This window comes from Drosophila serrata, unplaced genomic scaffold, assembly GCF_035046125.1.
Source record: "Drosophila serrata isolate PLE 108 unplaced genomic scaffold, ASM3504612v1 contig_360, whole genome shotgun sequence".
Taxonomy (NCBI): Eukaryota; Metazoa; Arthropoda; class Insecta; order Diptera; family Drosophilidae; genus Drosophila; species Drosophila serrata.
In genome coordinates, this window is record NW_028257258.1 from 580,940 (window position 1) to 602,578 (window position 21,639).

Sequence of the window (21,639 nt, forward strand, 5' to 3'; positions counted from 1 at the left end):
CCATCTCCATCAGCAAATTGCTTTACTTACTCATGATACTGAAAACCGTTCTGATCGCTGTAGAAGATCGGCAGCTCCGGCATGGGTCCCGTCTCCGCCGGCTCCTTAAGTGGATCACGCTGCATGGGCGCTTGAGCAATATTGTCTATGTTGGTGATCAGTCGCATAAACAGCTCCGTCTCCCGGTTCTTTGGTGGTGGCTCGAAGTCAATATCGTTTTCGACATATATAGCAGCATCCAGGTGGGTTCGTGTGTTAAAAATGCGCACCGTATGGGCCAGGAAGGGACCATAGATGACAGTGACGTCGCTGGCAATCGGTCCCGAGGTGATAATAATGCGCACGTCCGTGTAGCCCTCAAGCACTTCCTTCTCGGCCTCACTCTGCTCGGGATCCGTCTTGAAGAGATATGCACCCGAATGGAACTGGGCACTGCGATAGGCAGCGAACTTGATATTGCACTGCATCGGCTTCAGAAGCTCCTTCTTCTGGTTCTTGCGCGTGATGGTCTTGAGGAAGCCGCTCTTCTCGTCGAATAGCAGGCGCATGTGCGGATTCTCCAGTTGGATGTCGCCTGGAGAGCAGAAAATATATCAGTAACATATAATCGAAAAAATAAAGATATCAACATACCCGCAGGCTTGGCACGCGCCTCAAACACTGGAGTTGGGGGGGTTTCAATTTCTCCCGGCGGACTAGAGCCTGGCGCTGCCGCAGCCGCCGGCTCCGTGCACTCATCACAATAAATGGTCGCAATGTTCCGCTTGTAGTTGACCTCATCAACATGGACGCGATACGTGGTAAGAGATAACGGCTCCAACTCGGCTACAAACATCACCTCGAATTGACGGGTTGAGGTGCGAATGCGTCCCATCGTTCCGGAGACGGATGTGCCCACTTCCTGCTCGTAGGACTCGGTAATGTTCCACACCGGATTGATCTGGATGTGAATTAGCTCCACACCCTTATCATTGAGGATCTTAACATTGGGATGCTGCACCCGCAGTGTGACAATCTCGATGCGCTTCTGGGCCAGGGAGTTGTAGAGCACAAAGCTTCCCACAGATCCGGTAGAAGCTGCACCACCCGCTCCAGTTCCTCTTGCCGAAGCTGTAGGAGTGGAATCATCTCCGTTGACCATCTGAATGGGCATCTTTCGTGGCAGCTTATTAAAGTTATCGCGTTCGAATTCACTAAGCACGAAGCCATGGTGGCGAGGCTGACCCTTTTGGAGCAGCAGCTCCAGGCAGGATTCCTGCATCTTGACCATGTTCTGGGTGCTCTCGAACAGACGCATGGCATAGTCGCGCATAACCGCAGCCTTAGAGGTTCCAGTGATGGCATCGTGGTGCTGGAAGAGTCCCAAGTTACGCCTGGCATTAATGATGAGCTCGTAGTTCTTCTCGTAGATCTTAATCGCATTCTCATGCTTCGCCTGACGAGCAGTGTTGTAGGCCAGCGTGAAGAGAATCTCGGCAGAACGCAGGTGGTGCTCCAGCTCAGAGCTCAATAGCTTGTAAAAGGGACGGGTGGTGAAGTATCCCGACCAATATGCCGGCCTGCCTTCCGAGAATATGTCCGAGTAAACGAAGAAGTCGCCCTTGAAGCTCGGGAAACCAGGACTGTGATCCTTCATGCGCTCCTTGATGGCCTCGAAGTAATCACTGGGCGTGCCAAAGCGGATATCAGCGTTGTACAGCCGCCGATTGGCCATGATGTGATCAATCAGCTTCTTGTAGTTCTGATACTGCTGGTCCACTTCACGCTCTTTGTTGTAGCGGAAATCATCGCCCACCGGAATAAGAGCCACATTGTGCGGAAAGAGCGAGGCAGTCCGGGCGTACTGCTCCAGGAGGAGTTGTGCCTTGGCTTCCAGATTGTCATCGGTTATGAACTGCGCCTTCACAGAGTACTCGGTGTACTCGCCAGGGATCTTGCGAAAGTCAAAGTTCAGACAGATGAATGGATGGGGTCCGCATGATCCCTTGATCGAGTAAATATCGAAGGGCATGTTGTGGGTGAGCAGGGAACCAGTTTCACTAGGCTTGCCGCTTTTACTCCTCCAATATGGCTTCCAGACGAAGTCACCCGACTGCTGCCGGGCGAACCACTGCTTCCAAGCATAATGAATCCTCTGGATAATGGCTCCCTCGAAGTTCGCTCCAGAAAGCAGATACGGCACCGTGCTGCCATGCCCGAAGGGGTCAATGGACCAGCCCACCTTCGGGGTAACATTCAGGTTGTTCTTCAGCCACTGATGGCCCTCGATCAACTGATCCAACATGGGATAAACATGGACATTTGCCTCATCAGTCATTACCCAGCCGCCGGTGGTAATTTCGATGCGTCCCGAATCGATTAGCCGCTTCAGAGCTCGCTGCTTGGTGGGATGTGCCTGGTCCCACCACAACTGCAGGAAACTGATCTCCGACCAGATGAATGTCATGTCCGTGTACTCCTGCATTTTGGTCACCAGGAGGTTCAGGATCTGCCGCGAATCCGACTGGAAGTAGTTGGTGAAGGTCTTCAGCCAGCCAGGATCATTGTGGGAGTGTGGCACCACGATTATCTTCAGCGGAGGCCGCTGCTTGTCCTTCTTCTGAGCATCAAAACGCTCCTCGAAGCCACGATCCCAGTACTCCTTCGAGCGCATCCACTCCGGCTGGAAATCGAACTTGCTGTGCTCCTGGTTCGCCGTGATGTTTGTATTACTTTCGATCAGCTCGTAGCACTTGTCGCCCCACTGGCTGTTGGAGTACTGCGGCTCCTCGGACGGCAACTCCCTGGTTACGTCCGCTTGCTCCGGTAATCTCTTCTGGTTTGAGACAACGGCCGCATGCAGTTTCTGTAGCTGCTGTTGGTGGATGATCGAGGGCGAGCCACCGCCCACATTGAAGCCGATGAGGCCATTCAAAGGCGATCCCCGTAACGCAGCCGTGGGTACTCCGGTTTCGGAAACGGGCGCCGGATTGGGCTGACCAATGGAGATGTAGTAGAGGCAGAGTAGGATTGTCACAAACGCCGACAGCAGGCCAATGCAGCGAGCTGAGCCGCGGCGAAAGAGCTTAAACGACATCCTGAAGAGTTGGGTTCAAATCTTTGTCCCTCACTGGGATTCCAAGGAAAGATCTCGCTGCTGAGCTTCCGTGGCCTGGCCTTGAGTGTGTTCTACATCTGTAAAATGGAATTCATTTATATTATATTAGTCAAAACCCTAGTAAATGTGCTTTAAAAATATAGTTTAAGCTTCAGTTAGCAAGAAGCAACCAAAAAATCATAGTTAGCAAAGCGGATCAGCTTCCCCTGCTCCATGCCCAGCTTAATCCTCCCTCTGATTCTATTTTCCCCCAGCACTAATCCTGTCTGGGCTGTCCTTACCGCAAAAGTGTTTGAATATTTCATGTGGACGAAAGGACAGGAAGTTTTGTGGAGAATTTAATTAAACCATAACAGGGACGAGGGAGAGTCAAGTGCCTGGGGCCTGGTGTAAGGAATGCATAAATGCTGGCGAGACGTTATCAAGAACAAGGCAGTGTTTAGGTGCTGTGCAAGTCTCTTTAAACGGCTGCTCTTCGAAGGAATTAAACAATTACATATTGAACCCTATTTCTCTATTCTTCAGATATGCTAAAGTCCAAAGTTCAGATCTCCAACTACGTCAGCACATCAGAAGCCAGCAGCAGCAAGTCAAACTAACTTAACCGAACTCTGCAAACTGAAAACTCAATCAAAAACTCTTCACATGTTCACAAAACTTTTTGCAATGATGAAATTATTGCATAGTTTGGCATAAACTTTTACCCCCAATGATGGTGTTTTATACCCTCCCCCCTTCTGCGGACAAATAAATTAATAGTTCACAACAGAAACAACAAAATGTGTGGAATATGCACAAGCAAAAACAAACAAACAAAACAAAAGAGAAAAACTACAGCAAACCAAGTTAAGAGAATTGTAAAAACAAAAATGAACCATTTCCATTGCAGCACATGATGATTTATTCACCTCTGTCATAATTTAGGTTTTTATTTCTATTCGACACGCAGAGCAAACACCATCTCTGGCAGCTACATACATATACGCTGCTGCTGCATTAAATTTAATTAAGATTTAAAAGGCATTTAAGCTCCGACGAGCAGCATCGTCATTCAGCGGGCATTCAGCTCGATTCAAATGTTTCAATTAGCCAAAGGGGTTGCACCCGAGCGGAGGGAGCTGCTCCACAGCTTAGCTCGTATGCTAATCAGCGGACATTAAGTGATGTTGCCACAAGCCACCGCCACCGCCACAGCCATAGCCATCGCCATCGCCACCACCTGTCACCGGACGGAACAGAACCAGCAGGAAAATGCAAAACACTTGACGCTATCCCATTCCCATGCTCCTATGGTAATTTAAACGTTTCCCTCTGTCCCAAGAGACCCATTTATTTCTCTTTTTTTTTCTTTCTTTGCTTTGCTCCACAGAGAAATGTGCAGGGCGTGCGGAAAAACTGAGAAAACTAAGGAACTAAGGCAGGGCTCAAACTGGGACAGCTAATGAAAAAAAATATGAAGGGGGAGACCACAAGGCATTCAGAGATCTCTGATACTAACAAAGTTCTCTGCTCTTGAGCAAAGTTTCCTTCAATTATTTCAATTAGCCCAATATTTTCACTTCCTTCCGACCACCAAATGGGACCTGATAACTTCCTGCAAAAAAAAAAAGAAAACCAAGGAAGTCGAATGTCAACTGCTGTGGGCATCTTGTCGATGAGTTATCTAAAGCGTTTTGCTAGCCAATAAGTAACTTCAAAATAAACAGAAAAAAAGCAAGATGAAAAAAGCAGAATGTTTTAGAACACTTAATACAATATAGTATACAAATATGGTTTAGTTTCCTAAATCACAAATATCAAATCATGTTACATGTTCCCAATTGTTTTAATAATATTAAATACATTCCCACTTGTTATGACTTTATATTATTTATGACTTCATACGCTTCCCTTATTTGTTGATTTCATGGAAATGATTTGAATTTTCCCCTGTGTATTTAGTTAGAAGATAGATTGAGATAGCCCAAGCGATTCGTGCTGCTGTCATCACGAATGTTGGCAAGGCAAGAGTTTTCTGGCAAATTTGATTCCATTGCAAATTGCACTCTGTCAACCTTTTTGTATGGCCCTGAATAGACGACAACCTTCATCTGGGAGTCAACACGTAGCATCCTTCGGTTCCTTTTGACATGTTATCCTTTTGCATTCACTTTCCTGCTTTTCTGCACAATATAACTTTGCGTTGGAAATTGTTTTTTATTCTTGTTTTTCCTTCCCATTCTCATTTAGCTGCTAGCTTCCTGTGCTGTTTGTGAGTGTGCGTGTTTGTCTGCTTTCCTTTTTTGTGAATCCCCCTACACATCAGCATCGGGAGAGAAAAACCCAACTCAAAAAGTCAGTTTTTCCGCCACCTTGTCCCAAACTGCTCCGCTCTGGGTCCTTCATCACAGACTTTGCCTTTTGCTCTGCCGATTTCCTTGCTCCTTTGTGCCTCTTAGCCCCCCCCCAGACGCCTCTTAACCCCTTGACGCCTCCTGTGAGGAAGCTTAATTTCGTTCAGAGTTGCAACACGAAGCGCCATGTGAGTGTGCTCAATGCAAATGGATATCTTTGCTACCGTTTTGTGTAAGGATTCATGGGTGTTATGGGTATTTTGATTGATATAAAAGGCTTATTTTGCAACTAATGATTTAGAATATAAGCAAAACAGTAGATATTTTAGTAGTTTAGTTTTAGTACATTTCAACATACATTTTTATCACAAAGCCATCTCTTACAATCTCAAAGATCTTTTGGTTCAAACAGACATTTAGTTAAACTTTCTTATTTTGAATTCTGTTTAATTAAGCAAGGCTCTCTTTTTGTTATACAAATATATATATTTATAATAATAGAGAAAGGTATTTATTTAATAGGTATTCAATAGTCTACAATCTTTTTAAACCATCTCAAAATTGGTTTCTCTGATGTATTGATTGGTTTGGTTGCTTTTCTTTGTGGCCCCGTCGTACCGACCAAATTTGTAGTTTTGTATATGAAAAACTTTTTTGAAAGCACTCTCCCGGTAAATCAATTGTATACTTTGTTGTTTGCCGTTCCTGTTTTATTTTTATTTTTGGGCGCACCCCAAAGTTTTGTATCGCTGTTATTCAATTTCATAATACTTTTCCAATGCAATTTTAGTTTAGAAACTTTTGAACAATCTCAAAAGAAGGGAAACAAATTTAGCACTTTATTGTTTGCCATTGTATTTACATAAGAATTACAATGGTCGTAATTGCAACACCTTAAAATTCCAGCAAAAAGAAATGTAATTTCCCTTAATTAAAAGTTTCTAGCGAAACGTTAATTGAAAGTCATTCCAGTCACCTAAGAAGGCCGAAAAGGCGGCTTAAACGAAGGCAACGAAAGGCAGAAGGCAAAATTGTGAACATAAATTCAGTTCAAAACTGGTAAGTGTAAAAAAAACAAGAGCCAGAACAATAGTTTTCATAAATGGCACGGAAATTGCAGCTGCAGCTGAAGGCGAACTGAAAAACCCTTTACTCTACTTCGCAACCCCTTGCCAAACTGAAAACTAAAAACGGTTAAAAAACTGTTTTCTTAGCGGCAAGCACAGAAAGTTGTTAAACAAAAAAATTGCAGACAAAAAATACACAAAAATTTCAACTCTGACTTTGGACTTTTGGGAGTGGCAAGGCAGCTGGAGTTTACTGGCCGAAAAAGGGAACTCTGTCGGGGGCAGAGGGTGTAGCTTAGGTCCCGGAACTTGACAAAGACTTCATGCATTTTTAATTAAAGAAACTAGCGTTGCACCAAAGATCCCATGAATGAGGGGAAATGGCGGGTGAAAGGGACAGGGAAGAACCAGTTATGGCAATTTTCCGGGGCAGATGAGCATGAGTAATGCGGCGGTTAAGCCGCCAGTGGAGCGTGTGGGTTTGGCATGTGCCCACCATGTATAATCGCAGCAGACACAAAACAAAAAAAAAAAAAAAAAAAAAAAAAAAAAATCGCTTTTAGCCCATCTAAGAGCTATGCTAGTGGGCCATTAGCATAGTCAGCGGAGCAACAACAACCAAGCCAAGAACAGGCCTAGGAATTATGGCAGTCTTGGGGGCGAGGGCGTATGGCAATTACCAAAGGAAGTTGTCAAGATCTGGCCAAAGATGTGCCAGAATTCTGATTATAATAATCTAGGTTGCTCCACTTTTTATACCCTTGCAGGGTATTATAATTTCAGGCAAAAGTTTGCAACGCAGTGAAGGAGTCATATCTGACCATACAAAGTATATATATTCTGGATCAGCATCAATAGCTGAGTCGATCTAGCCATGTCCGTCTGTCCCTCCGTCTAAGCAGTAAGTAACTATGAGCAGTAATTAACTATAACCAGTAAGTAACTCTGAACAGTAAGTATCTATGATCTTTTACTACCTTTGAACACTAATAAACAATGACTTGCAACTTTTGAAACAAAACACATTTCTAAGACTCGGCCGGCAGAAGTCACTTCGTTCCGGGGATGTTTGAACCAGTTGGGAATCATATGCACATATGTGCGAGATGTGATTTTGGATCAGTGAGTAACTATGCCCAGTAAATAACTATGATCAGCAATTAACAATGAGCACTAAGTAACTATGAGCCTTAAGTAACTATGAGCAATAAGTAACTCTGAACAGTAAGTATCTATAGCCACTAATTTTCTATGGCCAGTAAGTATCTATGACCAGTAAGTATCTGTGATCTGATACTACCTTTGAACACTAATAAACAATGACTTGCAACTTTTGTAACACAACACATTTCTAAGACTCGGCCGGCAGAAGTCACTTCGTTCTGGGGATGTTTGAACCAGTTGGGAATCATATGCACATATGTGCGAGATGTGATTTTGGATCAGTGAGTAACTATGCCCAGTAAATAACTATGATCAGCAATTAACAATGAGCACTAAGTAACTATGAGCCTTAAGTAACTATGAGCAATAAGTAACTCTGAACAGTAAGTATCTATAGCCACTAATTTTCTATGGCTAGTAAGTATCTATGACCAGTAAGTATCTGTGATCTGTTACTACCTTTGAACACTAATAAACAATGACTTGCAACTTTTGTAACACAACACATATCTGTGACTTGGCCGGCAGAAGTCACTTCGTTCCGGGGATGTTTAAACCAGTTGGGAATCATTTGCACATATGTGCGAGATGTGATTTTGGATCAGTGAGTAACTATGCCCAGTAAGTAACTATGATCAGCAATTAACAATGAGCACTAAGTAACTATGAGCATTAAGTAACTATGAGCAATAAGTAACTCTGAACAGTAAGTATCTATAGCCACTAATTATCTATGGCCAGTAAGTATCTATGACCAGTAAGTATCTATGATCTGTTACTACCTTTGAACACTAATAAACAATGACTTGCAACTTTTGTAACACAACACATTTCTAAGACTTGGCCGGCAGAAGTCACTTCGTTCCGGGGATGTTTGAACCAGTTGGGAATCATATGCACATATGTGCGAGATGTGATTTTGGATCAGTGAGTAACTATGGCCAATAAATAACTATGATCAGCAATTAACAATGAGCACTAAGTAACTATGAGCAATAAGTAACTCTGAACAGTAAGTATCTATAGCCACTAATTATCTATGGCCAGTAAGTATCTATGACCAGTAAGTATCTATGATCTGTTACTACCTTTGAACACTAATAAACAATGACTTGCAACTTTTGTAACACAACACATATCTGTGACTTGGCCGGCAGAAGTCACTTCGTTCCGGGGATGTTTAAACCAGTTGGGAATCATATGCACATACGTGCGAGACGTGATTTTGGATCAGTGATTAACTATGCCCAGCAATAAACTATGATCAGCAATTAACTATGAGCACTAAGTAACTATGAGCAATAAGTAACTCTGAACAGTAAGTATCTATAGCCACTAATTATCTATGGCCAGTAAGTATCTATGACCAGTAAGTATCTATGATCTGTTACTACCTTTGAACACTTATAAACAATGACTTGCAACTTTTGTAACACAACACATATCTGTGACTTGGCCGGCAGAAGTCACTTCGTTCCGGGGATGTTTAAACCAGTTGGGAATCATATGCACATATGTGCGAGATGTGATTTTGGATCAGTGAGTAACTATGCCCAGTAAGTAACTATGACCAGCAATTAACAATGAGCACTAAGTAACTATGAGCAATAAGTAACTCTGAACAGTAAGTATCTATAGCCACTAATTATCTATGGCCAGTAAGTATCTATGACCAGTAAGTATCTATGATCTGTTACTACCTTTGAACACTAATAAACAATGACTTGCAACTTTTGTAACACAACACATATCTGTGACTTGGCCGGCAGAAGTCACTTCGTTCCGGGGATGTTTGAACCAGTTGGGAATCATATGCCCACATGTGGGAGATTTGTTTTGGAACAAATTTAAGAGCAAGCTATTTGAATGAAACTATGGAGTTAGTCTTTTTTATAATTTTACTATTATTTAAGTCGGAACATGGCGAATCGGTGGACCATATATATCATACGTTATATATATATATATATATATATATATATATATATATATATATATATATATATATATATATATATACATATGTATATATACATATATACATAAAAATGATCGAATAATTTTAAGAAAAAAAATTATAACTTTTAATCAAATTTGATATATAGCCAAACTGCAAGGGTATATCATTTTCGTAGTGTGGAAGTAATAACTTTTCAAGCTATGTATATATATAGCTATAAGAATTCAACTATGGAAATGTCTAATTACTGATGCTACCTAAAATAGCAGTAATAATTGTTTATAATAATCACTTAAACAAACTAGTTTGAAATGAAATTATAAAGAGAGAGTATATACTTTATTTTTTTATATTATTTTATTATTACACCTCAATTACCTTCCCTAAGCATTAGCACCTGAAATAGTACCTCATTAAAAACACATCGTTGCTTTCCTTACAAGATTTATGGCTTTTCACTTGCTGTTTTTTACAATGTCTATAGAACAAAAGTAACTCCTCCCATCACACCTTTCCTTGTGACTCACTCACTTAAACCACCCAACCCACCCACTCGACCTAGCCGCAATTGGGTAAATGGAGCCAAAAACAAAACCCTCTAAAAAAAAAGAACTGCTCCGGGGCTGCAGTAAGCTCCCCATGTCAATGGCAGAGCAACGAAGCGAACTGGCTGCGGGGAATACCCCTGGAAAGCCGAAAGCCGTTAGACAAGAGGAACTTTCCAGCTAACCCGGCGAATTCACAGTTACTCACTTATGCAGCGACGCCAAACGTGACATATGGACAAACAAACAACAAAAAAAAAGGAAAAGGGTTCAGGGATCGAATCGGGAAATACCCTACAAATGGCAAAATATGGAATCTCTGATTAAAAGATTTTTCAAATAATTATTTGGGAAATTTTAAGTTAAGAAACTATTTATTAAAGCATTAAAAACTCAAGTACATTTTAAGGTGTGTTAACTCCAACATTCAGTTTTCAAGTACAGTTGTAAATACTTTAAAAATTTATATGTGCACTTGGCAAGTGTTTCCTCACAAATATAATACCTCCCTGAAAGGGTATACTAACAGCAAAGGCAACAGCAAGCTCAACATTAAAGTCTGGGCCCATAAACTTGGCCAAATGCACGGACCAGTCAGACCATAAAGGGATTGAGAAGGAGGAGAAGGTGGCGGCGGGAGTAGCGCCAACGTTGATTAAATGTCATTGAAATTACAAAAGAAACATTTGGCGAGCGGAGAAATGTACGATTCACGATTGCCATATCTGGATTTTCCATAATTCCCTCAGGAACTGTGACTTACCGATCACCTTGAGAAAGTAGCTGGTTTCCTCCACAAACTCTAACAACATCGATCATATCGGTTTTCACTATAGCGGTTGCGGTTATCAAGCAATCATAACTCATTTTCCAATATCTGCAATTTATTACGGAAAATTGGCGCACCAAGAGTACTTCCGTTCCACGCACTTGAACAACTAATCGAATTATCTATGGTATATGGGTTCGTATATATTTTTCCAATTAGGTGATTCCAATTGATTTGCCACTAATTAATGGAATTCCTCTCCACGCTGTGCAAATTGTTTCAAGGTAGTTGTTCTTTTATTTTTTCAACAGCAAATCAGTCGAGTCAGCAATTTATGAATGATTTAATAACCAAATATTTAAGAGAATATGGTATACCTACTTAATATACTCCTTCGTTGAAAATATAAGAAGTTAATTATCCTTTCTATTTTCTGCTACACTTTATATCCTCTTGTTCCTTTATTTAAGCTTCCATTTCTAACAATTTAAGATTCTGCACGTCCACTGGCACCGTATTAACTTATTGATATGGCTTGGTCTAAGACCTTAACGCCGAAAGCTATAAAATGTCATAAATGCTGACAAAGCACTGGGCACAAGTCGCCTCATAAAATGTGCGGAACGTGAGACTTTATTTTTTGCATTATATGGAAGGTTTTTCGCCGCAGAGTTTGCTGTTTCTGTGTTGAACCTTTGTGTGTGTACGCAAAGGAAAATGAAATGAAAATTAATTCTTGTTTTTGTTTTTTCGTTATTACACGCTGGGCTTAGACAAAGAAAAGATGGCATCCGGGTGGGGGTCTTTATGAGCGTTGGAAACAATAGCAACGTTTATGGCTTTGATTATGAAATTTTCCGTTTCAATTTCATGGAGTTAAGTGGTGGGAAAACACTCACTCACTCACTCAGTTGCGGTATATGTAACAGGTTTACAGTTACCAATCGTTGCCATATATGAACGTAAGTAAATATGGTGTAGAATACCCGCCTCATAATACGCGTGGCATTGTGGGAACGCAGAGCGAGCTGGAGCCTCAAACAGTTTGACACCATTCACTCCACCGAGATCCAGATACAGATACAGATACGGGGCTGGTGTGAAGTAGGTCCCGGGGTCCCCTCATATTGTCTCTATTTGTTTAACCAAAGAAATAAAACCTCCGACTCACTGTTGATTTTAAAGTGTAAACTAATTGAGGGCTTGGTTGGGTTTAATGAGGCCAACAAAGCGGATTTCCTCTAAATTACTGGAGAAATTAAAGGTATGTATCTGCTGTTGGTAATCCTTTGAAAAGGGTTCTATAATTTAAGGAAAAGCAATCAAAGTAAATACCTAAGATTCTGATTTAATCCTACTCAAATAACATATCTCAGCATATCAATTTCTACATAGACATGCTTTTTAAGCCAATTCACGTATTTACTCACATATTAATTGTTGCCTTTTATTTACAGTTTTCCAAACAAACTCAACAGCTCAGCTCATTAGCAATTGGGTCACAAATCACTGACTAAACAAACACCGAATTCGATGACCAATAACAACCGTTGAGCACCGCGGCAAGTTCTGCACTATTTAGCAAAAAAAAAAAAAGAAGTGAAATGCGAGCTTCTAACCAAGTGTGACTGTGGCCAAAACCAAAGCCAAATGACACAATCTGTGACTAACTTCAATTATAATGGAGCCAGGGGGAACATCTAACCCATACGTGTCCCATACGCTTTTGGCCAATTCATGGCGCGTTCCCTCCACTGCCACATTGGCAGCCTTTGTCACGCATCATTAGCAGCCGTCGGATAATGCGGTGTGTGCCATTGAGATCTCTCTCTGCCTGTGGAGGGAACTGGGCGAAACGAGGATCGAATGATTATTATTTTGTGCGAGGCGATGTATGTGGTAAAGCAATATGATTGCATGATGACATGACATCGCTGTTTCCCCCGAAAACCTGCCACCGGAAAATTGACAGCACGCCATCCGCGAGCGGTGGGGGAAATTTGAGTATGAACTAATGAAAATAAATAATAACCTCACGGAGTTGGAGTCCGATTCGGAGTCGAACCTGGGAGCATTACCCGACAGCTGCCTTGGCTGGGGGTCGTGTCGTTCGACCAGGCTAATTTTAGTGGCCCGGCACGAAACCAGGGGGAAAGACACTTATCGAAGTAATCGATATACGGGGCTGTCTTAAGTGACAAGAGGAATTGGAAAGGGGGGAATGATCCAAGGCGTGTGGCATTAAATATAAAGGAAACCGGATACCCAAAGGCCATATTTAGTTCCTGTATTAAATACAGTATGGAAATGTTTGATGAAATAAGATCAGAATAAGTTAGTTTGGAAAGAAAGACTTTTATAAAAACAGGAAATATTTTCCAAATAGATTTCATGATTAAATGTTTGTCTTAAATAAAAAAACTTTCTGAAAGATGAACTGTTTCTGAAATATCCCAAATAAATACCCAAAGAAATTCTAATATTTAGGCCATTTTCTTGTTTTAAATGATTTCTTTGTATTCTGATGACTTCAACTCCCTTGTCTTAACATGTTTAATGTTTCGTTTCGTTAAATATATTTTTCCAAGTCTTATTTTCAAAACACAAACGCCAAATCAAATCTATAAAGCAAAAAACCCTTCGGGAACCCAACTTTAAACTATGTCCTTCCATTACTCATTGTTCTCCCTTAAAATAAACTGCAATTTACATGTCTATTACATAAACTTACATTACCAACTTACACACAAAACGGGATGGCAAAAAGTCCTTTCGTCCTGGCGCGGAACAAGGACAAAACACATAAATCAGCGCCCGCCGCACACAGACACACACAGAGACACACTCGCCCAGCGGTGAGCTAAAAGTTTTTCCTGGTTTTACACAATGTAAAAGAACTGGTAAATGAAAAGTTTCCACCTTTTTTATCCTTAATTTAAATGAATGCACAGCGGATTGAATCCTTTATTGGCCATGAATGGGACACTCGTAATTAGAGACAAAGCAATTGTTGTTGACCTTTCACTCCGATTTGCTCTAGCTAGTTGTCCACCCCCTCCACGTTCTTGATTTTGTTGTATTTTTCCACTCGCGTTGTCCTTGCCGGCGAATAAAAAGGAAAATTGGAAAAAACCGGAAGCCTGGAGGAGCTAGCGAAGCGCCCTCTGCCTGCGACAAAACGTAACTGAGCCGCCCGGAGGAAGTCGTCGGACCCTCGGCTCTCGCTCGGCTGCGATTCGGTTTGCATCGGCTCGTTAGCAGCCGGCAATTGCAGCAGCGCAGCATGATAAAGCCACCTTACCACCCAATCTCCCCCACTCAACAGTGGGGGTCACATGGCCAGTGCTGCCCTCTCTTTAAATCATTTAAGGTCATTAAAAAAAAAATAATTAAATCATAAAAATCATGGGGCTTTGAAATCTATTAAAAAGATGTTCGAAAGTAATGAATTAAATCAAAATTCTTTTGATAGATTATCCTTCAGGCCTCATAGTGGAATACTTCCTACTAAAAACTAACTTCGGGATGCATCAAATTGAAAATCGATTATAACTAAGCTTAAAATAATAGCACAATATTTATCTATATTTTTATACGACAATTCGTCGGAAATAATTCCTTCACAGCATTTCAAGATTCGAACTAAATTTAAAATACCCTGTAAGGGTATAATAAATTAAAATTGTGGCTAAGCTTTTCAGTATATTATGTAGCTTCACTAGTCTTTCAGCTACTCCAAAAGCATCCCCAGTTTCGCCCATCTGCTGCTGAGATCTGTTTGGGTTACGTTGTTCCTGGCTGTGTTTTCATTCTGTTGGCCAGGTTTGGCTTTGTATTTGCTTTGTCGGCGCCGTCAACAGCAGAGTCCCAGCCATCCCAGCCTCTCCACCTGCCCCCGTCGAATTCCCCCTTGGCCATCGCTCTCCATGGGACGCCTCGGAATGTGGAGGTGTTTGAGAATTCTCCCCCCTATATTCCCCTCTCGGGTTGGAGAGGAGCAGCTGGAATTACTTTTGTTTTACAACTGAGGCTGCTGAGGTGGGAAGCATCAACTGGGATTCCAGATGGTTCCTTGTTTGTCAAGAGCAAAATTGGTTAAGGTTGTAGTAATTTTTTGCCAAATGTTTACAGCTGGACTTATTAATTATTATTATTAAATATTATTTTTAGTGTTTCTTACAACAGCAGCCGGAACTAAGATTATTTTCGATTTTTATAAATATTCCCTTAAGGTTCCTACAAGCACAGGCTTCCTGAAACTACTGTTAATAATAAATAAACATAATAATTTTTGTTATTTCCAGTACTTTAAATAGTCTTCAAACTTAAAATTCAACTTTTCTTAATGCAAATGGACTCTTAAAAGTTTATTGCATCTATTGCAATATTCCCAATTTCCTTTTGAATATTAACTTTTCAACCGTAATTATACAACTTTGAAAAAAAGTTTTTCGCAATTCTTTTTCACTTCTTTTAGAATGTTTAATGCTTCCTTTTATAAGCTTTTCCTTTCCTTTCATCCTTTTTGCTACTTTTTTTCTCTTTATCAAGCAATTTAGCTTTTACACTATTTTTTTATAGCCTCTTAACATCCTTTTTCTGGCTTGTTGTAAAGTTCTTGAACATCGCTGGCCATTGGCAAACCACTTTTGGTTTATTTTTCAACCGCAATGTGGAAATCTTTACCTCAGCATTAATCTGCGAACTTGTTTCAGGCGCTAACTTCTATTTAAGATTAATGACAGAAATTAGCACCATGTTCGCCATATTTCTAAGGAAATAAAATCTTTAAAACTTGTCGAATCGAAAAGTATTGTTATAGAAGGAAGAAGGAATATATGACTTATTTTAAGGACTCTCCAAAGTACTCTCCCTACATAACAGCCTAAAGTATGCAATACTTTTTACTAGAAAACTACTTCAAATTCTTTTTAAGGGATTTTGAATTGAATAACCATAAATGTAATAACAGTTTCTGTGAAAAATAAATCTACGGGAATTTTTTGAACTCTGCCTACAACATTGCATTCTGCATTTTTCCCAACCGATTGCCAGCGAGCAATTAACTTTGAAAAATGCCTCGAAATCAAGTGGCTGAAGGAGCTGGAGGAGCGTTGGTGGGGCAGGTGGTGCGGAGAGTGCATCTCAAGTGGCTGACTGGGATGGCTTGGATGACGGGCGGATGGCGGCTTCAAGTGGCGAATAAGCTCTCCTAAACGGGACGAGAAAAAGGAACCCGGCCACGGAGCACTGAAGCATGCTTTGCTGGCTCCTCCTCCAAGTAATCCAAGTAACTTTTAGCCCATTCGCTCGAGAGAAGAGGAAGAAGAAGGTCGTTGTTTATTGATTGCCAAGTAAAAGCAGCCATAAAAGACGGCAAAAGCTGAAAAGAGACCAGGGAACAAAACAGAGACAGAAAGAGAGCAGTCGAGAATTGGCACAGGCCCTTGAAAAAATCTGGTTTTTCTATTTCTTTCTTGCTTTTTTTTGTATTCCTAAGCCCACGCAAATGAGACGATGGCGACGACCGACAAACGACGACGAAGAGGCCAACAAAAGACGATGATGATAATTATGATTATGGCCAAGATGAGCAGAGCAAGTGCAAGTGAAGGAATTAGCAGGCAGGCACGATTTTCGCGGACTCCAGCAGACACTGCAATCTCAAGTTGTGATCAAAGTCTGCAAGCTGATCGGGTAAAATATTGAGATATATATACTTTATGTTAGTTTTTAACATTTTTAGTTATCTGATTTTGTATACGCCATTACGAATTTGTAGAGGATTTACGCCTTTTTTAAGTTAGATCCAAAGGTTTATCCATAGCGATATTTTAAAAACATCTAAGAATAACCAACACAAAAATTCTTTACAAAGTGAAATTAATATATTTTTGACTCAATTACGATCGATTTCTAGTTTCGTCTTGGAATCAAATTACAAACTGCAAGGGTATACAAAACTTCGGCTTTTCCAATTTAGCTTCCTTCCTTTTTAGTAGAGAATTCAACTTCAGACAGATGTCTGTAAAGTTTTAATTCATTATTTATTGATAACTTTTTTAAACCCTCTTATAAAAGTTGAAGTTTCAATGGATCTGAACATCTGCTTAACTCTCCCCTCGGATCCTTGATTCTACGATGCCCTCGGTAGCTGGTGGAATAATATCATCCATCTCCTGGTCTTTCCCTTCTTTTTTTTGCATTTACGGCCTGCCAAATGGCATCTGTTGGCCAACCGATTTGAGGGCAGAGATTTGGAAATAAAAGAAAGGGGCAGTGCGCCAAGAGAAAGGCAGAACGGTGTCAGGCATCGAAAATCCAGACCGGACTGCGGACAGTGACTCATTGAACCACAAGATGAATACAAAGATGCCAAATCAACTCGAACGAGTTTTTGCGGCCTGCTGCAGTTGCCCGTACCAATACCGATTCCGATGCCTTTTCCGCACTTTGTTTTCAGGTCAATTGCATCCCAGTTTGTTGGCAGCACTCGAAGCCAAAGCGACATTTGAGTTTTGCACTCGGCCTAAACGTGCAACCGTTGCAACGGTGGAAAAGTCTGTCTCTGCCGGGGCCAAGTGCGTGCAGCGTTTGTCAAATTGCCAGTTGAGAGCGCTCCATTTGGAGTCTCCTCCCCCTGCTTCTGGTGCCGTTTTGGCCGCAATCTCGGGCCACATCCCATTCCCATTCCCAATCCCCAAGCTCAGCCCATCCTACCCAACGGCAGTTGACAAAAGCCATCAGCCAACCCAGGCTAACAACCGCAACATTTGTAATGGAAATTCCTGCATTGAAATCTTGTTTCGTTTCGTTTAGCTGCCGTTTGCGTATTGTTTTGGCTTATACCCTCTCCCCAAAGGTACAATGTTTTTCCATGTCAAAGTACTTTTTAAAATCGTGTATTTATTTTTAATCAGCATCAACAGTGCAGATGACGGAGAAAAACGGAACGTATGGGAACAAGTTTAGAGCGAAAAACAGGTTTGTTGCGTCGAATTATATAATAACATGTGTCAGTGCAATGTAAGTTTAATAATGATCAAATATAATAACAAGTCTAAAGTATTTTCCCATACGATTGATCTCTAAAATAAGACGTACAATAACGTATTGTATTTACATTTAGTAACTCTTCTCATTTATTAACAAGAATTTTAGTGGTATTTAATATATGCAACATGAAGTTATCATTTTTAATGTACCTAAATACAGGCCATTAACTCAAGTCTAAGTATTTCAACCCAATAATTTAAGAATTTGTAAAATAGGCTCCCTTTTCAAGATACATAATTCACTTTCTATACCTGTAAGGGTATTACAGAGTTTGCAAAACACCTTGTAATTTCTTTTTCCTCCTCTTTTTGTTGTTGGTTTAATTTTTTGTGGTTTGTTTTTGTTTGTTTTATGTTTTTGTTGTTGCCAGCTGTTGACTGCAAGTGGCAGTGCTTTTGTTGCTGTTATTGGTGTGGATGGGGCATTTGTTGGAGCCTGTAACTGTTGCGGTTCCGTCAACGTCATCGTCATCGTCATCGTCATCACCAACATCCCCGGACGCCTGCCACCCCGAAAAAAGTCAATGAACCGGCCAAGACCCTCCCTATGCCAGACGACGAAAAGTTTTTCAGCTCCATTGGCCACTTGACCGCCACCGCTAGGGAGGAGCGATTTGAGGCCATTACATTTGTTGATCGATCGATTGTTATGATTATTCAAGTATTCCAGGCCGTTGCAGCTATATACTACATACATACATTTTCCCTGTCAACCAAATGGGATGCCCATGCAAATGAGACGAGTGATTCGAAATTCGAAGCTTGTATGTTATTGGCTTATGCGATTAACATAGCTAATGTTTATAAATTGCAAATTACCGTAGAGAAGTAGAATAGAGGAGTCACCAGCATGTGAACCTATTGCCCGGGGTTGCGGAATCCCGTGTTTATGTTCGTGCTAACTCTGATCTTTATCCGGCTAGTGCGAATAGCTCGACACGCGAAGAAATAAAAACTCACTTAGCGGGCATAGATTTAGTGCCTGTTCTTACTGGGTTGAGAGACGGAAAGTAAACAAAGCAAGAAATAAGCGCTGTCAGTTTCAATTCAAGTTCAAAAGAGACGATGACTTGGTCGGTACATTGAGAAAAAATAAATAAAATAGAAAATACCTTGGAAAGTTAACTGGGTTAAAGAAATTGATGATTCAGAAATATTGTATCTTAAAATAACATTCAGAAGCAAGTCAGTATTTTAACGTATATTATTCCCTTTTCATAAATGTAATAAAAAGGAATTAAATATTTAAAGATAGTATTATCCTACATTGCTATTTGCAGACAGAAAGTGTGCCGTAAATTATAACAACATATGTACGTATGGACATGCTATATTTAAGTTTGATTTATTTACATTTCGAATTACTCAATGTTGTTCAAACATTCCAATCTGAATATTTAATTAAAAAGGTGCCAAGTGGGGTCTCGTTCGGATGGATACACTCAAAAACCCATGGCTTTCAATTAGCGCTCGGCTTTGTTGTAAAAATAACCAATGTGCGAAAATCCAATAGGGGGAAACAAAAAAAAGCGACAATACCTAAATCTACAATAGTTAGATTTAAAAAAAATGCCCGTTGGGGTTCGTTAAAAAAAAAAAGAGGACGCGAGAGAAAAGTGAAACAAACACCACAACAACAACAGAAACAAACAAGAGAGATGCATAGCACACAATGAGAAAATCAATTTAAATTGAATTACACAACCCCAACAACAACAACAATAGGAAAGGGAACTAACTTGGGAAAACCGAAGTTTATATGCCCTTGTAGTTTGTTAGTTAGTTTCGATTAGCTTTGATTACGTTAGTTTCGATTTCGTTAATAAATCTGCATACTAAATTTAATTTAATTAAGCCAATTTTTGACAAATTTTTGACAATTTTAACGATGTTAACCCTTATAAAATTTAAAAAAAAATGTTTACAATTTTTTTGCTTCCCAACATCGCTAGATCGATTCGGCTGATGATGCTGATGAATAATATATACAATTTATAGGATCGGAAATGACTTCCTTAATGCGTTTAAAGCTTCTGATTAAAATTAAAATACTCTACAAGGGTATAGCAAGACGAAAAGAACTCAAATAAAAGCGAATTGCATGGCACCACAAACAGAAAGAAAGAAATACAAATAAAAGCACAAAAACAAAGCCAAAACGAGCTGCGAGCTGAGCAGATGAGACCAAACGGGTTTCACACGCTCCTCGGAAAGGAGAGATGAAACGATTCTTGGATTCTCAATGAATGGGCATCGAGCATACAAAGCGTACAATAAAAAATATCAGGCTAAATAAAGATGAGCTGCATAAATTAAAGACGCGGCTCTCCCCCTCCCTTCTATCTATCATCCCGCCACCTGTGTGGTGTTCCTCTTGCCCTTCTCTCTTGCTCACGCTCTCTCTCCTTTTGCTTCTCCTTTTCATCTGCTTCTTCTGGTGGTTGCAATTTTGTAACAATTTGTCTGCTCCAAATTTTGTTGTTGCATTTTTTGGCAATCCCTCGACATCGAGTGCAAAATCCGTCTAGACAGATAATACATATCGGCAGGTGGTGGGGGGGGAGCTAATTCGATTAGATATATCTACATATGTACATACATACATACATACAAATATATATAAAACCCAACGAAAAAGAATTTTCTTTGTTTTGTAACTCAAGTAAGCGGGGGTTGAGGAATCCGGTTTCAGACACCGTAAATAGACGCTTTGTAGGGGGTTGCTTCTCTGTTGAATGTTACAAATTCACTGTCTCTTAAATAATGTTAAACTTAGAAAAAATCTTTTACTCACCTTTTTCTTCCCGCGAAAATTAACTTTTTTTCTTCTTTTTACCGCTCACCTACACACACATGCATGGTTCCACAGGACACAGTTACAATGTCAGTTTGCGTATTTTCCGAACTCCGTAATCGCACACACACCCTTCAGAAACAGAACTGCACTTGCAATATTAACTAAATATTAGCTAGTCTCTTTATTTATTTAGACCGAGTGTTTTTGATTTGCATTATGACGAGGACTCTCGCTGCCGACGAATCAATAAAAAAAATACGCGATGCGTTTACGAGCGGCACTAATTCCAGCCCGTCGTGTCGTAAAATGATGTACTAGCCGTTGATGTTGTGATGGTAGTTAAATAAATCAATAGTATATTTTTCAATATTTTAATATCAATATTAGTTTTTTATACTTCGGAATAAAACAACTCTCGCGTTTCGCGTTTTGATTTGTTATGATTTTTTAAAACGCTACTCTAGAGGTGGCAAAACATCGATGCCAACATCGATAACATCGATGATTTCGAAACATCGCTAGTGCGCTTTCGAAAATAGAAACATATAAAATGCATATATAATATAATATAATTCGTCCGAAATTGATTAACGGTATTTTTATATTTTAGAATATTTCCTAAGATCGCTGTTTTTGAATCTCTGATTTATAAAATTCTATAAGCGGTCACGCCGAAAGCCATTTTTCACGCGCTTACAGGGTGGTCACGCTTGCAAAACTTAAACCTTTCAATATATTACAGTATTATTTAATTTATAGAAATCGATTTAATATACCATTGTCAAGTCCCTTAATCGAGAATTTAGTAAAATTACCAAAATTAGGGAATTTTTTAACTTTCCCCAGATTAAT

The 21,639-nt window shown here is 40.3% G+C and overlaps 1 protein-coding gene and 1 long non-coding RNA gene across 5 annotated transcripts in view; one reads left to right on the top strand and one right to left on the bottom strand.

Moving 5' to 3' along the window:
- The window catches only part of alpha-Man-IIb (alpha-Mannosidase class II b), a 23,225-nt gene extending 1,950 nt beyond the window's left edge, over positions 1-21,275 (bottom strand). The window contains exons 1-4 of one of the 4 annotated variants that reach the window (XM_086838869.1): positions 13,855-14,121; positions 13,680-13,795; positions 634-3,174; positions 31-574 (exon numbers count right to left, since the gene is read on the bottom strand). In XM_086838869.1, the coding sequence (XP_086694995.1) occupies positions 31-574; positions 634-3,076 (2,987 nt within the window). In that variant the 5' untranslated portion in view covers positions 3,077-3,174; positions 13,680-13,795; positions 13,855-14,121. Of the gene's footprint in view, positions 1-30; positions 575-633; positions 3,175-12,365; positions 12,504-13,679; positions 14,122-20,784 lie in introns of those variants that run through there. The other 3 variants (XM_020962968.2, XM_086838868.1, XM_020962967.2) reach the window with 3 other exon arrangements.
- Positions 4,024-4,966, top strand: LOC147642761 (uncharacterized). Its single transcript, XR_015273032.1, has 2 exons — positions 4,024-4,389; positions 4,467-4,966. It is a non-coding gene; the product is annotated as an uncharacterized LOC147642761 (long non-coding RNA).
- Positions 21,276-21,639: the final 364 nt, after the last annotated feature.